General features: G+C 42.7%; 1 protein-coding gene across 4 annotated transcripts in view; it reads right to left on the bottom strand.

Annotated features, from left to right (window-relative positions):
• Positions 1–15,023, bottom strand: part of LOC126262234 (membrane-bound transcription factor site-1 protease) — a 157,777-nt gene that overhangs the window by 128,562 nt on the left and 14,192 nt on the right. For all 4 annotated transcript variants that reach the window (XM_049958704.1, XM_049958705.1, XM_049958702.1 and 1 more), the window contains exon 2: positions 11,749–11,900. In XM_049958704.1, the coding sequence (XP_049814661.1) occupies positions 11,749–11,900 (152 nt within the window). The remainder of the gene's footprint in view (positions 1–11,748; positions 11,901–15,023) is intronic.

The raw sequence follows: 15,023 nt of genomic DNA on the forward strand, positions 1-15,023 counted from the left end.
AGAATTTGAGGCCTTATTTGTAAATTTTATGTATTTAGTCAGATAAAGCACCAGATTTTTACTGTTATTGAATGTTAGTAACCAAATCCAAACTGTTTAATTACATAAATAATAAAAGTCAATATTGTTCACACCGATTTTCATAATTAAAACTAATGATGATAAAAAATTATGTCAATAAATATTGTATTTTATACCATATTTGGCTTTAACATCAATTCCCTTACATTTTGTAAATTTTAATTGTAACATCAAAATTGTACAAATTTAGTAATGGGTTATTTGGAAATTTATTGTCAAAAATCTATATAAAGCAAAGCACCGATGCTGCGAGGGAGTCAGTTGTTAAGTTGTTTTGTCAGTCAAAGAGATCTGTGAAGTATGTCAGTCCATGTTTTGTTAACGTGACGAGTATGCACTTCAGTTGTCAATAATTTTATGAAGTTGGAAATTGTTATATTCTTTCATCAAATGATCTCCAGGCAATAGAAAGTTAAGTTAAATGTAACAGTCTGAGCGGAACATTATATTTGGTGGAGTTAAGCTGGGATTTGATGATTGAAATTGGAACTGTGTTTAATGAATGACTCTTTCAGGCTATGTAGAAAACTAATGCATGAGATAAATGATGCCAACTTTAATTATTTGTGGTGACAGTCTATGGTAAGACTGAAGGAAAAAAAAAAAAAAAATCATCACCTGCTGTGGGAAGATCCCAAATCATCTGCTGAATATAATTACCTGATGATAATGGACCAGATTCTCAGACTGCGCCACTGGAATTCAGATGAGTAACTGTGCTTTTAATTTTCTAATTTTAAATAGTGTTTTTTTATGATCAACAATGAGACTACGAAAATGAATGAAGAGAAGCATGTAGGTGGTGAATCTGTAGAAAACACTTCGGACCTAGGGTCATGTATCAGTGAACTATCGTCCAACAGTAATCCAAGTGTAGATCAAAGTTTTGGTGGAGATGGTTTCAGTGAAAATGTCACCACGAGTACTCCAATTGAACAAGGAAGAGTAGGCAGAGATGGTTTATTAATGTAATTAATGCAACATACGAAAGAAGCGAAGGAACAAATGGGACAGATTAGGCCGGATATTGGTCAGAGTAGGCGGAGATGATTTATTAATGTTATTAATGCAGCATATGAAAGAAGTGAAGGAACAAATGGGACAGATTAGGCAGGATATTGGTCAGCAAGGATGACAGTTGAGTCAGCAAAATCTACAGTTAAGACAGGAATTAAGTGAACAAATGGCAGAATTAAAGGATACTGTTACTGAAAATACCAATCGGATAAGGAAAATCCAAGAGGGTTTGGCAGCACTAAAAATGACTGTTGAGACAGGGCAGGGTGAACTCAGTACTCATGTAGGAGCAGTGGAGGAACAGGTTGACGTATTAGAAACTAATTTTACACAAGAGTTGTCCAAAAACGAGGAGAGATTCAGAAAACTGTATGAATATGTAGAAGTAGAAAATTCTAAACTTAAAGTAGAGGTTGTTCAGACTAGGAGAATCTTAGAAGTAAAAGTAGAAACTTACAAAGGGAACTCTTAGTTAAAACTTACAGACATTTCTAATGAAATAAGTAATGTAGAACTGAAGTGTGATGAAAATATAGATTTGTGTAAAAATAATGTTGTACATTTAAGTAAGAAAGTTGTAGAATTGCAAGAGGGTGTGGCCAAAACAAATTTTGTTAGCAATAGCAATTGTGTATGGGGAGGCATACTTTCCAAATGCTTTCCAGGAGACGGGAAATTGCACCGTGTTGATTTTTTATAGCGATGTCAGGATAATTTTAGTAATGATATGACAGAAAATGTTAAAATTAAATCTGTTAAGCTATTTTCAGACAGTGAGGCAATCTCATGGGCCAATCAGAATGTAAATTCTACCAGGTCATATAATGAATTTGAAAGAAAGTTCTTAAATAAGTTTTGGTCAGAATCTGAGCAAGCTAGGATTAAAAGTGAGTTTTTGAAAGCAAAGTGCTTGGCAATTGTGTTTGCGTTGGTAGATAACACGCCATTGAGGCTAATGCCAGGAACACCAGTCTGATCTTCGTCCAGACTTGGGAAGGTGACACAAGGCACCCAATGGTCGAGACGTACCTCTCCCAACACGCCTGTTTCCATCTTTTTATAAGCTGTCGAATGCAGGCACGCTTGAGCCATTTAAAAGCTATTAGCTGCTCTAGGTAAGGATGCTGCTTATGTCGCTGTAGAGCCCGCCGATGCTCTTTAATGGATTCAGCGATTTTCAGCGACCACCAAGGTACTGAGAGATGGGAGAAGTCCTGGGTTGCAGAGGAATAAATCAATGGCCGAGTTAAGTGCCGTGAGCCACACTGAAATGTGTGGGGGCCCCAGTATTTAAGAGGCAGAGGTCGAGTTGAGACAGGAAAGTTTCAACATCTCTACCTCGGCCAGTAAGCACAGTGCCACTCCACAAGGGGTTATCGACGTTAATCTCCCAAAAAGTAGGAAAGGTTTAGGGAGTTGTTGAATCAGTGCAGCCAATGCGTTCAGGGGTAGTGCACCATCTGGAGGAAGATATTTGTTGAAGACAGTTATTTCCTGTGTCATCCTTATCCTGACAGCCACATCTTCAAGAGGGGTTTGAAGGCACGGGTTCACTACATACTGGGTACAGGACATAGTCACAAACTCCACCCGACACTGCTATAGTTGCTATGGTTCTTGCAATATCCCCTACAGCCACGAAGGGCAGGGGTCTGCATTGCCAGGAACCAGGTTTCCTGGAGGGCAATGCAGAAAGCAGGTGTAAAGCTTAACAGTTGCCGTAGCTCAGCCAGGTGGTGGAGAAAACCGCAGCAATTCTACTGGAGAATGATGTTATCATGAGTCTGGGAAGGCATGAAGAATGCAAGGAGGCAGGTTATGCCTCAAGGTCACCTGCTGCCACCGACTGAGTATTTGCATCCATTCCTATTGCGGATGAGGCATCAGTGAGATCCAGGTCCTCAGGGGACACTGTGATCTCCACTTCATCTGCAGGTGCAAAATTGGTAGGAAGTGGTGGTACTGGGGCCACCGGAGGGTTCTTTTTCTTAGCAGACTTCTTTGTTTGCTTGCCCTCTTGCTTCTCTTTAGGGGCTTGCTGGGAGGATTTCTCTGAAGTAGCTTCAGGCATGGAGGAAGACCATGAAGCTCTTCGTCCAGCAGCTTTTGGCTCCTTTAGCCACTGGCGAGTGTCTGCTGTGGCATTAGTGGAGACCTTGGGAGAGAGGGTCCCAAGGGACCTCTTCCACACGAGGAGCCGGAGGAGGCTGTTGCTTTTCCAGCTGGGGGAGGGGGACTGATGTCCCCTGCATTTGGGGAGGACTTGCTCCCAAAGTACCTACTTTGGGAGCAACACAAGGAGATTTTTCCCCTTACCACCAAGGAGCAGATGTATTCTGGAGGCACAGAGGCCCCACTTTCCATGGCATAGACTGTGGTATGACTGGTACTTGTGATGGCGATGGTAATGTAGCTGCAGTGTATGTGTACGTCAACCGAGCCGGGTGTAATCATTCAAATTTATGTTTAGCCTCTTGCTAAGTCAACCAGTCCAGGGTCTTGTACTCCATGATTTTCTGCTCCTTTTGGAGTACTGTGCAGTCTAGTAAGCAGGGGGAGAATGCTCTCCGCAGTTGATACAAGTGGGAGGAGGCGCACAGGGAGTATCTGGATGCAGTGCACGTCCGCAGTCTTGACAAGTGGCGTTGGAAGTGCAGTGGGAAGACATGTGCTCAAGTTTCCAGCACTTAAAGCACCGTATATGGGGAGGGACATATGGATTAATGTCACAGTGGTAATCCATAACCTTGACCTTTCAGGTAATGAATCACCCTCAAAGGTCAAGATGAAGGCACCAGTAGCAACCCTGATGATGTCTTTGGGTCCCCTATAAACGGACCGGATGAAATGAACACCCCACCGTTCTAGATCGGTGCGGAGCTCGTCGTGAGGCTGCAAGAGGAAGTCATGATGGAAAATAATCCCCTGGGCCATGTTGAGGCTTTTATGGGGAGTGACAGAAACAGGAGTATCACCCAAACAGTCACAGGTGAGTAACGCCCGGGATTGGGCTGGGGATGCTGTCTGAATCAAGACTGCTCCGCTTCTCATCTTGGACTGCACTGTCACTTCCCCAAACTTATCCTCAAGATGTTCAACAAAAAACTGAGGCTTCATAGGTAGAAAGCGAGTCCCTGTCAATTCTGCTACAGACTAAATACCAAGGCGAATATGGCTCTCTTCTTTCTGTAGCCCTATGTTCCTCCCATGGTGTAGCGATGGAGGGAAATGATTTAGGGTCATATCTGTCAGCATTGTACTCGATCTTGCCCTTTTAGAGACTGTTGGTGCTGTACGGTCACCAGCAAGAGATGACTTAGTCTGCTTCATTGCGGATCATCTGCCCTAATGGCACCCACTCTGATCAGGGCTCTCCCCACTAGTGCCACCCAGCCACAGCAAAGGCCACCTGGCAAGAGTCCTGATGCCCCAGGAAGACAGGCTTCTATTCTTTGGCATACATGGTGAGTTTACAGCTCAGGCATCAGCAGTACGATCCCTGTGTTCTCAGGGGGCTGCCACCAAATGGGTACATGACGGCCCCACCCAATGGATGGCTACTGGCACAGAGAAATCCAATACTGTCATGGAGGCGAAAGATGACAGGAGACAATGGAAGAAGATGACATATCCCAGAAAGTGTCATCGCCCAAACAGTTGAACTGCAAGTGGAGATGCAAAGCCATGACAAGATGTTCTGGAGTAAAAATCTCTCGGTGTACATGCCGCGTCAATTCAGGATAAAACTCCAAGCTTTCGACCACTACCTCCATGGTCGTCGTCAGGGCTAAAACTGACTGTCGTGAACTAGCAAGGTTCCCACTTTTATATGCAAAGGATGGCTTCTGATTGGCTGGAATACGTCATGGCAGCAGCGATATGGCGAGGTTCTGGAGATTGAATCTAAGGGCACTATGGATAACTCATGCACCACATAAGGCATCTTTCCCCATATAGCCTACACTTCTGTAGAATTTGTAAAGTGGACAGTCAAACCACAAAATGGGACCTGAACTTATAGGGCTGTTTGCAGACTAGATCTGGGGGGCAGTACCTGTCTGTAAAGGCCTTGGTGATACCCTCACCATATTGAGCAAGGGAGTTCTTGTCACTGCAGATACACCATCCCTGGGCGGCCAGGTTGTATGAGAGGGGCTTATTGGTGGGAAAGGGGTGACAGCTGTCAAAATTCAGGTACTGTTGGTGGCTGGTGGGTTTAATGTGGACAGAGGTGCAGATGGAGCCATCAGAGAGGAGGAGGTCAACATCTAGGAAGGTGGCACACTGGGTTGAGGAGGACAATGTGAAGAGGATAGGACAGATGGCGTTGAGATTGTGAAGGAACGAAGATAGAGTGCCTTGGCCCTGAGTCCAGATCATGAAGATATCATCAATGAACCAGAATCAGACTACAGGTTTGGTGTTTTGGGAGGCTAGGAAGGTCTCCTCTAGATTCCCCACAAAAAGGTTGGCATAGGAGGGTGCCATGTGGGTGCCCTTAGCTGTGCTGCTGATTTGTTTATATACCTACCCTTCAAATGATTAGTAGTTGTGGATTAAGATAAAGTTAGTAAGGTGTATGAGAAATGTCGCAGTGGGTTTGGAGTCATAAGGGCATTGCAGAAAGGTAGTGTTCAATAGTGGTAAGACAATGGGCATGAGGAATGCTGCTGTATAGGGAGGTGGCGTCAACAGCGATGCACACGGATCCAGGAGATAAAGGGGTGGGGTTAGTGGAGAGATGGTGAAGGAAGTGGTTGGTGTCTTGCATGGGAGGCTAGATTATGGGCAATTGGTTGGATGTGTTGGTCAATGAGAGCCAAAATTCTTTCATTGGGGGGGGGGGGGGGGGGGGGGGGCACAGTAACCAGCCACAATGGAACATCCAAGATTGTTGGATTTTGGGGAGCATGTGGAAGGTGGATGTGCGGGGTGTCATAGGGGTGAGGAGGGAAATGGATTCAGGGAAGATGTTCTGGGGAAGTGCCCAAGGCTTTAAGCAGAGACTGGAGTTTGTGTTGTACTTCTGGGATAGCATCACTCTGGCAGAGTTTATAGATGGAGGAATCAGATAATTGGCAGGGGCCTTTTGCCAGGTAATCACTGTGATTCATAACAGCAACGGTGGAACCTTTGTCTGAAGGTAGGATGATTATGCAAGGGTTTGTTTTGTGGTTGTGTATGCTGTCCTTTCTTCTATTGAAAGGTTGGTGGTCTGAAGAAGGGACCTGGGGAAAGATGGTGATACCACGTTGGAGGTAAGGAATTCCTGGGAGGTGACCAGCAGGTCGTTAGATGGGGGGGATCATGGCTGGATGGTGGTATGAACTGGAATAGGCAGGGTTCAATGTTGGAATTGGGGTGGTGGCAAAGTAATGCTTCCATTACACAGATTGGGAGAAAGAGAGTAGGTCTTTGACAGGTCCAGCATGGTTAAATTTGGGTGTGGAGCAGAAGGTGAGGTCTTTGGATATGACAGAAACTTCTGCAGAGCCAAGGGTTTTTGTGGAAAGATTAACAAAAGTACTGTGGGAATGTTTTGGCTCTAGATTTGGTGGAGAGTTGTTAGGAATTTTTGAGGGATGTGGCAAGTTGAAAAAGTCAGCTAGGTAGGGTTAGCTGCTGTGAGAGGTGGATGAGGAGGAATACCGTGAGTATGATAGGGGTTGGATAGTGGTGCCCCGAGGCAGCAGATTGGATAACTTATGGAGGTGGTATCTGGAATGCCCCTCCAGGTGCTGGAGAGCAAGTGATTCAATGTCAAAGATGTGATTATGGTGTAGGGACTGCAGAGTAGTCGTATCTTGAGGAGGGAACAGAGGTGGTTCTGGGATGCCTGTGCTATTATATTAGTAAATAATTACATATCATGTGCTTCCAAGGTATTACATTTGTGTGTGGTTTTGCGCCATCTCCCGGCCTATGCATCAACCACTGACCAGCTGCAGATCTTTCAGCATTTTCCAACACTTTTCTAATGATCAGACCTCCCATTGTACAATTGCATAGTCCATGAACAGTCCCTGAGAGTTGCTGACATTACTCATCAAACTGTTTATTTATGTTGTGATAACTAATGATCCGATCACATTTGTTTGCACTACACTTGATGTTTCTAACTTTGTCTTCTCACTGAGAATTACATATTTATTTCTGCCCTGCAACAAATATTTCAGATGAATGGCACTTCCAGAACTAATCTTTATTCTTACAGAGCAGTCATATGTAAACATAACACATGTTCCGCAATTCTACAAAAATTGGTGGAAATGATATTGGTCTGTATTTCCATGTGTCTGACCTCTGGACCTCCTACTTCACAATTGGTAACTTACCTTCAGATTGAATTATATTTTTTTGATCTCCCATCTAACAATTTCTGTATGCTTTTCTTCTTGTCAGTTGCTTCTATTGCTCATATGTTAACTGCAATCATGAACTTAATTCAGTATCTATAATAAGGAAAAGGCAACAACTCACCTACTGATGTTTGATGTGTGGAGCATAGAAACACATTAGCAGAAAACAGTGTTCAGACCAACTTTCAAGCTCTTGCCCATTTTCTAGTAAAACTTCACACATTTGCACACACAACTACACAGACACCCAAATGTACACTTCTGCAGCCATAACGAGGCTGATTATTGAAAGCTGCTGCTGCCTGGGATGAAGGAGGTGGGGAAAGGGTATGGAAGTATGCAAGAGGCAAGGAGGGAGTAGCAAGGTAGAGTGATACAGGTCTTTTGACAGATGACTCAGTGGCTGTACAAGATGAAAGGAGTTCAGAGGATAGGGGATATAGAGTGAGGGAGAGCAGGAGAGGGGAAAAAAATGACAGGAAAGTGGATGAAGGGGAGACAGAGGGGAGAGAGAAAGGGAGGGACTGAAAGAGGGGGAGGGATGGTGGGTGACCACATGGGGGTGGGGAAGACTGGTAGGAGAGGGCGGGAAAGGAGTGATGTGGACAGAGGAGTGAAGGAAAAGGTAGGTGAGTCAGTGGGAAACAGATTAGTGGACTTTTTCCAGGGGGACTGTGAGAGTGCAGGATATGCTGGAGAGCCAATTCCCACCTGTGTAGTTCAGAGAATCCGGTGCTGGAAGGGAGTATCCAGCTGGCCCGCATAGTGAAGTAGCTGTTGTAGTAATTTATGTTGTTGTGTGCAGCGCGTTTAGAAACTGGAGGATCAAGTCTGTGATTTGCCACAACCTGGCAGTGTCCACTCGTACACATAAGACAGTTGGTTACTTGTCATGTCCACATGCAATGCTGTGCAGGAATTGCAACATAGCTGATATATCACACACATGGCCATACCTTTTACTGGGTAGGAAATGCCTGTGACTGGACTGTGATAGGAAGTGACAGGTGTATTTATGGGACAGGTCTGGCACCTGGGTCAGCCAAAAGGGAAAGAATCGTGGGGTGCAAGATTGACAGCAGGACTGGAATGGGGATCGACAAGGGTATTCTGTAGTGTGAGCAGTAGAACACTATTTTGGTGATATGGGTAGGATTTTGGGAAATAGATCCCTCATCTTAGGGAATGGATGTTGTTCTGTTTTTCAATTCTCCCCTCTACACCACTTAAATGCTCCACCCTGTGAATTTCTCCAGTCTTGTTGTGCAGCCAATGACTCATCTGCCAAATGGTCCACCTAACTCTGTCCCACCGCCATTCCTTGCCTCATGTGGCTATACCCCCTCTCCACCTCCATCAGCCCTGGCAACTGCTTTCAATAATTAGTCTCATCATGGCCAAGGGAGTATACATTAGGGTGCCTGTGTGGTTGTGTGCATGAATGTGTGTATTTTTGCTGGAAAACGAGCAAAAGCTTGAAAACTAGTGTGGATTCTGTTTTCTGTTATGTGCTTACACGCACATAGGTGAGTGGCTGCCTTCTCCTTATTTTATGCAACTGTTTCATCCAGGAATTTCCAAGAACCTTATTATCTCTTCTAGAACTTTAATCTCTCCTCTAGTATACAATGAAACAACTACATCTACATTTATACTCTGAAAACCACAAGAAGTGCAAAACAGAGGATACTTTCCATTGATTCATACATTGATGACCCTCTACGGAGGAGGAGGAGGAGATTAGTGTTTAACGTCCCGTCGACAACGAGGTCATTAGAGACGGAGCGCAAGCTCGGGGGAGGGAAGGATGGGGAAGGAAATCGGCCGTGCCCTTTCAAAGGAACCATCCCGGCATTGGCCTGAAGCGATTTAGGGAAATCACGGAAAACCTAAATCAGGATGGCCGGAGACGGGATTGAACCGTCGTCCTCCCGAATGCGAGTCCAGTGTGCTAACCACTGCGCCACCTCGCTCGGTGACCCTCTACGTTCCATTCATTTACGGAGCTTGGAATTAATGATTGCTTTAACACCTCTGTGCATGCTGTAATTAGTCTAATCTTGTCTCTGTGGTCCATAAGGGAGTGGTGAGTATAAGGAAGTAGTAAATTCTTAGATTCCTCACTAGATAGTAGTTCTTGAAACTTTATAAGTAGGTTTTCGTAGAATAGTTGGCATACGGTTGCAAGAGTATGCTAATTCACTTATTTAGTATTTCCACGACATTATATGAAAGCGTATTGTCTGTTCTTTCAAACATGTCCAAAAGAACAGACACCACACACAATCCACAGCTGTGATACATTATATGTAAATTGAAAGTGGACAGGGGAAGAAAGGAAAGGGAGGGGATCACTGCTGTCAGCTGCATCGGGACATTACACACAATCAGCGGCAAGGAACGAAAATGTGTACCAGACCAGGATTCAAAGCTGGGGTCTCCTGCTTACTAGGCAGGCACATTAACCACGACACCATCTGGGACACAGCGTTATCACCACTGCACAGACTATTTCAGGATATCTCACGGCCGATTTACACTCCCATCAAGCGTCCCCTACCTGCAGTCCCTATTTCCTCCATGTTCGCTACTCTGAGATTCCCACTGGAGGTCGGACGTATTTGTGCATCCACACTGAAGAAGGCAGACATATCCGAAAGAACAAACACCTTGCATCACATAATTAATTCACCTAGCTCAGCAATGGATCCGCCTTCTTCATGGAGGAAATGGGCACCGACTGCAGATATGTGGAGCTCGATGGGAATGTGAACAGGCCATGAGGTGTGCTGAGATAGTCCGCACAGTTGCGACAATGCTGCTTCATGGATGGCGCAGTGGTTAATGTACCTGCTCAGTAAGCAGGAGATCCCAGGATTGAATTCTGATACAGTACACATTTTCATTCAGGGTCATTGATTTCATGTAATTTCCTGATGCAGCTGACAGCAGTAATCCCTTTCCTTTCTCTTCTTTTCTTTTCGTTCCTTCTCCACCTTCAGTTTATATATAATATCCAACACATTGTCCCATGGGTGAGAAACTATTCACCACTTGTACTGTTTCTTCGTATATGTTTAACATTACCAGTTATTCCTAGTCGGCGAGTCCCGCAAACTTGAGCAATATTGTAGGACTGCTTATGCGAGAGTTTTGTAAGCAATTTCCTTGCAGACTCATTGCTACTTCCCTGTATTCTACCACTGAACGAAAGTCTGTCACCTGCTATCCTACAACTGAATCTATGTAATCATTCCACTTAACATCCCCAAAAATTGTTGAACACTGTTATTCATTAGAGTTGACTAATCATGATTGGAACTCACTGATGTACTCAAACGACAATTTCTGCATTTCGTGAAGAGCACAAATTTACATTTCTGGATATTAAAAGCAAGTCACCACACTCTGTGCCACATTGAAATTGTATCAACATAAATAATTATACTAAAAAGAAAGAATAAATAATTATACTGTATAATTATACTGCACTATAAGCAAATGCCTACAGCAACTGAAGGGACCAGTGGACCAAGGTGTGTATCAAGAGGGAAGTTCAATAACAGTCATCAGCTTTGGCCAATTAGGTAATGTTAACGGTTACTGTCAAATCACCTTTTTGTGCATATACTAACAGTTTTGTTGTTAGTTGGCAAAGCCAACAAATATGAGGGAAAAAACTGCTTATGTTGACAGACTGATCTGTAGCTTAACCATTTGATGAAAAAAAAAAAAAAAAATCACCAATAACATCATGTTATCATTGCCATATTGTTTACAGTGTTTGTCGCATATTTCCTATGTCTCTTGTCAAAGTCAATGACTCATACTAAACATTCTCCTATACCAGAAGGCACTAATACAAAAGAGCATATTTTGAGACTCTGCATGTTATACATTTTGTTACGTTCAAAGACAAGACTGTAGATGCAATAAAAGACAAGAAAACAGATGCAATAAGACAGTTCATTTAGCAGGCAGCTCTTTTCAGTGGTGCATGTGGAACTACTGGTCACCAAAATGTGGTGAATTCAGGAACACAACAGATGCTATCAGCTTAATCCTTACTAAATTGAAGGTTAACACTTTCTCCTGCCGACCTCTTGAATTATGAACCATCTAAAACCTGCGTTTTTTTCAAAAATGCAAACTAACTTAATTCCTAGTAAGAAAGAATTAGAACCACCGACTTTTGAATAGTAGAATACATTACAAGAAAATGACGTGTTTAATACGATGTGTTTAATCTAGTCTAAATGGTTAATGCTAACATATTAATTCACACACTTACCAATACTACATCAAAATCACTAGGGAAGTCACTTGCTGGGTTGTTTCGAGGCAGTATCTTCCAGTTTTCAATACCAGAATTATTCAGTGCAGCAGCTATGAATTTTTCTCTTGTAGTTGTCTTGTAGTAACCATCAAATGCCACAATGTATTCTGTGAACAAAAGAGCATTACACATTGCTTAACACAACTTAAAATGGTTTGTGGTGACAAGTCTGATGAGTGGTATAGCCTGATGTCTAAGTTAGGTTGAAAGGCGATAATTTCATATTTCATTGTGAATTGGTTAAGTCAATGAATGTGAACGCCAAAAAAGGTTTGTTAAAATACTGACCTATATCATAGCCTAATGTTTATGTCGGTTCCATGGTTAAATGCTCTTTGACATATTTAACACGCTTTTCATCTTCAAAAAAATTGTTGCACAACATTGTAAACATATTTTAGGTAATGAACAAGTCTTTTGATGCATATTATACACAAGTATCATACATAAACAGTAAAAATGCAAGGATGAGCAAGGGAGGAAGAGGTTGTACATTCTGTAACTTTTACCAAAAAATGAAAGTTTTTTGAATGTTACACGTCTATGTAAGAATGTGAAGCTGTCACCAACCCAAAGTTGGTTTGAATGCGACAGTGCTTACCTAGCCAAGGTAGTATTGGAGGCGGTATGTCCTTGCCTCACTCTACTGTCAAACTGACATGCTCAGTCATTTATAAGGAACCTACAGTTTACAATGGACTCTGAACCTCAGTGGAATTTGGCATTTTTCGTATTAACAAACGCTGACAGAGAGTGTATGAAACACAAACAGAATAAGAAACTTGTAGCAGTTTCCAAAGATAAATATGCACAACAGTTGGACTTTACTTGCGAAGTAATAAGCCCCATGAGCCATGAATCTTGCTGGCAGCAGGGTGGCTTGCATGCCTCTATGATACAGATAGTCATGCCATAGGTGCAACCACAATGAAGGAGAATCTGTTGAGAGGCCAGACAATTGTGTAATTCCTGCAGAGGTGCAGTACACTTTACAGTAGTTGCAGGAGCAGCAAGCAGCAGTCTGGATGATTACTGATCTGGCCTTGTAACATCAACCAAAACAGCCCTGTTGTGCTGGTACTATGAACGGCTAAAAGCAAGGAGAAACTACAGCCATAATTTTTACCGAGGACATCAGCTCTACTTTATGGTCAAATAATGTTGGCATCCTCCTGGGGAAAATATTCCAGAGGTAACACAGTCCCTATTCAGATCTTCGAGTAGAGACTACTCAGGAGGATGTTGTTATGTTGTTATCTCATCCCATCCGATAAGTCTCAGCTGACATGGGGTGCCGGCTAACTTTTTGGACTCTACCCCTTTTCTTAAACTTCTCCAGTTCATTTCCCTTCATTCCTCTTCCTTCCCCTTCACACCTTCTGTTGGAAGAATGAGCCAATGGTTAGAAAAGCTTAAGTAAAACCTTTTTTTATACTGCGTTCCCCTGCTGCCGTTTGGTGAGTAGGCTTTTTATCTATCCAATTGCGTTATACTGTCAAAAACGGATTATTTTCGGAGAAACAAAACTGATATTCTGCAGATTGGAGTGTGGAATGTTAGATCCCTTAATTGGACAGGTAGGTTAGAAAATTTAAACAGGGAAATGGATAGGCTGAAGTTAGATATAGTGGAAATTAGTGAAGTTCGGTGGCAGGAAGAACAAGACTTCTGGTCTGGTGAATACAGGGTTATAAATACATGGTCAACAGGGGTAATGCAGGAGTGGGTTTAATAATGAATAATAGGAATTTGGGTAAGCTACTATGGACAGTATAGTAAGCACATTATCACAGCCTAGACAGACATGAAGCCTATTCCTACCATTGTAGCTACATGTTTACATGCCAACCAGCCCTGCAGATGATGAAGAGATTGAAGAAATGTATGATGAGATAAAAGAAATTATTCAGATAGTTAAAGAAGAGGAAAATTTAATTGTGAGTGGGGACTGGAAATCAATAGTAGGAAAAGGAAGAGAAGGCAAAATAGTAGGCTAGCTGAATATGGACTGAGGGAAAGGATTGAAAGAGGAAGCCGACTGTTAGAGTTTTGCACAGAGCATAATTCAATCATCGCTAACACACGGTTTAAGAATCATAAAAGAAGATTGTATTATGTGGAAGGGACCTGGAGACATTGGAAGGTTTCAGACTGAGTATACAGGGTGTTTCAGTAAGAGCGTGCAAAAATTTAAAAGGACATTGAGAATACTCCACTGAACAATTTGAGGTAGAGAACCAGGGGTTGGGGGGCCCATTTAAGGTGATAATAGGAATAAAATCACATTAGTGTGCAATTTTTTATCTACATTAGTTACAGTTAACTGTAAATATCATCAATGACACAAGGAACATACCATTTGTACTACATCTTACAAAATATGCTGAAACTGATGACCATCAACCTCAATAAAGCATGGCACTGGTGAACAATATTCTGACACACACTGACAAATATCCCTGTTGTGTTTTGTATCACATCACAGGCAGCTACAATTCTGAAAACTAATTCCATCTCTGCATCCACTGGGGCCTCATACACAGGTGGCTTTACATATACCCATAGGAAATAGTCAAGGGGATTTAGGTCATATGACCTTGCAAGGACATAGAATAGGACCTATCCTTCCAATCCAATGACCAGGGAATACAACACTGAGATGATTATGGGCATCCACACTGAAGTGAGGTGGTGCACCATCATGTTGTATCCACGTCCTCTCATGAACAGCCAAGGGTATGTTTTCCAACTACTCATATAGAGCACTCTGCATGAACCATTCAGATGGCCATGTAGAAGATACGGCCCAATGACATTGTTGGCTACAATGCTAAAATCTCAGAACAGCTGTTAGCATGAGTGACATAAAAGTAGATATCTTAGGTGTTGCGAAACAACTCAAATCACTTAGGAAAGGCAAGTCTTCCGGTCCAGATGGTACCAATCAGGTTCGTTTCAGAGCACGCAGACACAATAGTGCCTTTCTTAGCAATCGTATACAACAGCTCACTTGATGAAAGATCTGTTCCTAAAGACTGGAAAGCAACACAGGCCACAGCAATATTCAATAAAGGAAACAGGAGTAACCACTGAATTACAGACCCATATCACCGACCTCAATTTGCAGTAGGATTTTGGAGCACATACTGTACTCAAACATTATGAATCACTTTGAAGAAAATGACTTACTGATACACAACCAATACAGATTCAGAAAATATTGTTCTTGT

Source organism: Schistocerca nitens, chromosome 6 (genome assembly GCF_023898315.1).
Source record: "Schistocerca nitens isolate TAMUIC-IGC-003100 chromosome 6, iqSchNite1.1, whole genome shotgun sequence".
NCBI lineage: Eukaryota > Metazoa > Arthropoda > Insecta > Orthoptera > Acrididae > Schistocerca > Schistocerca nitens.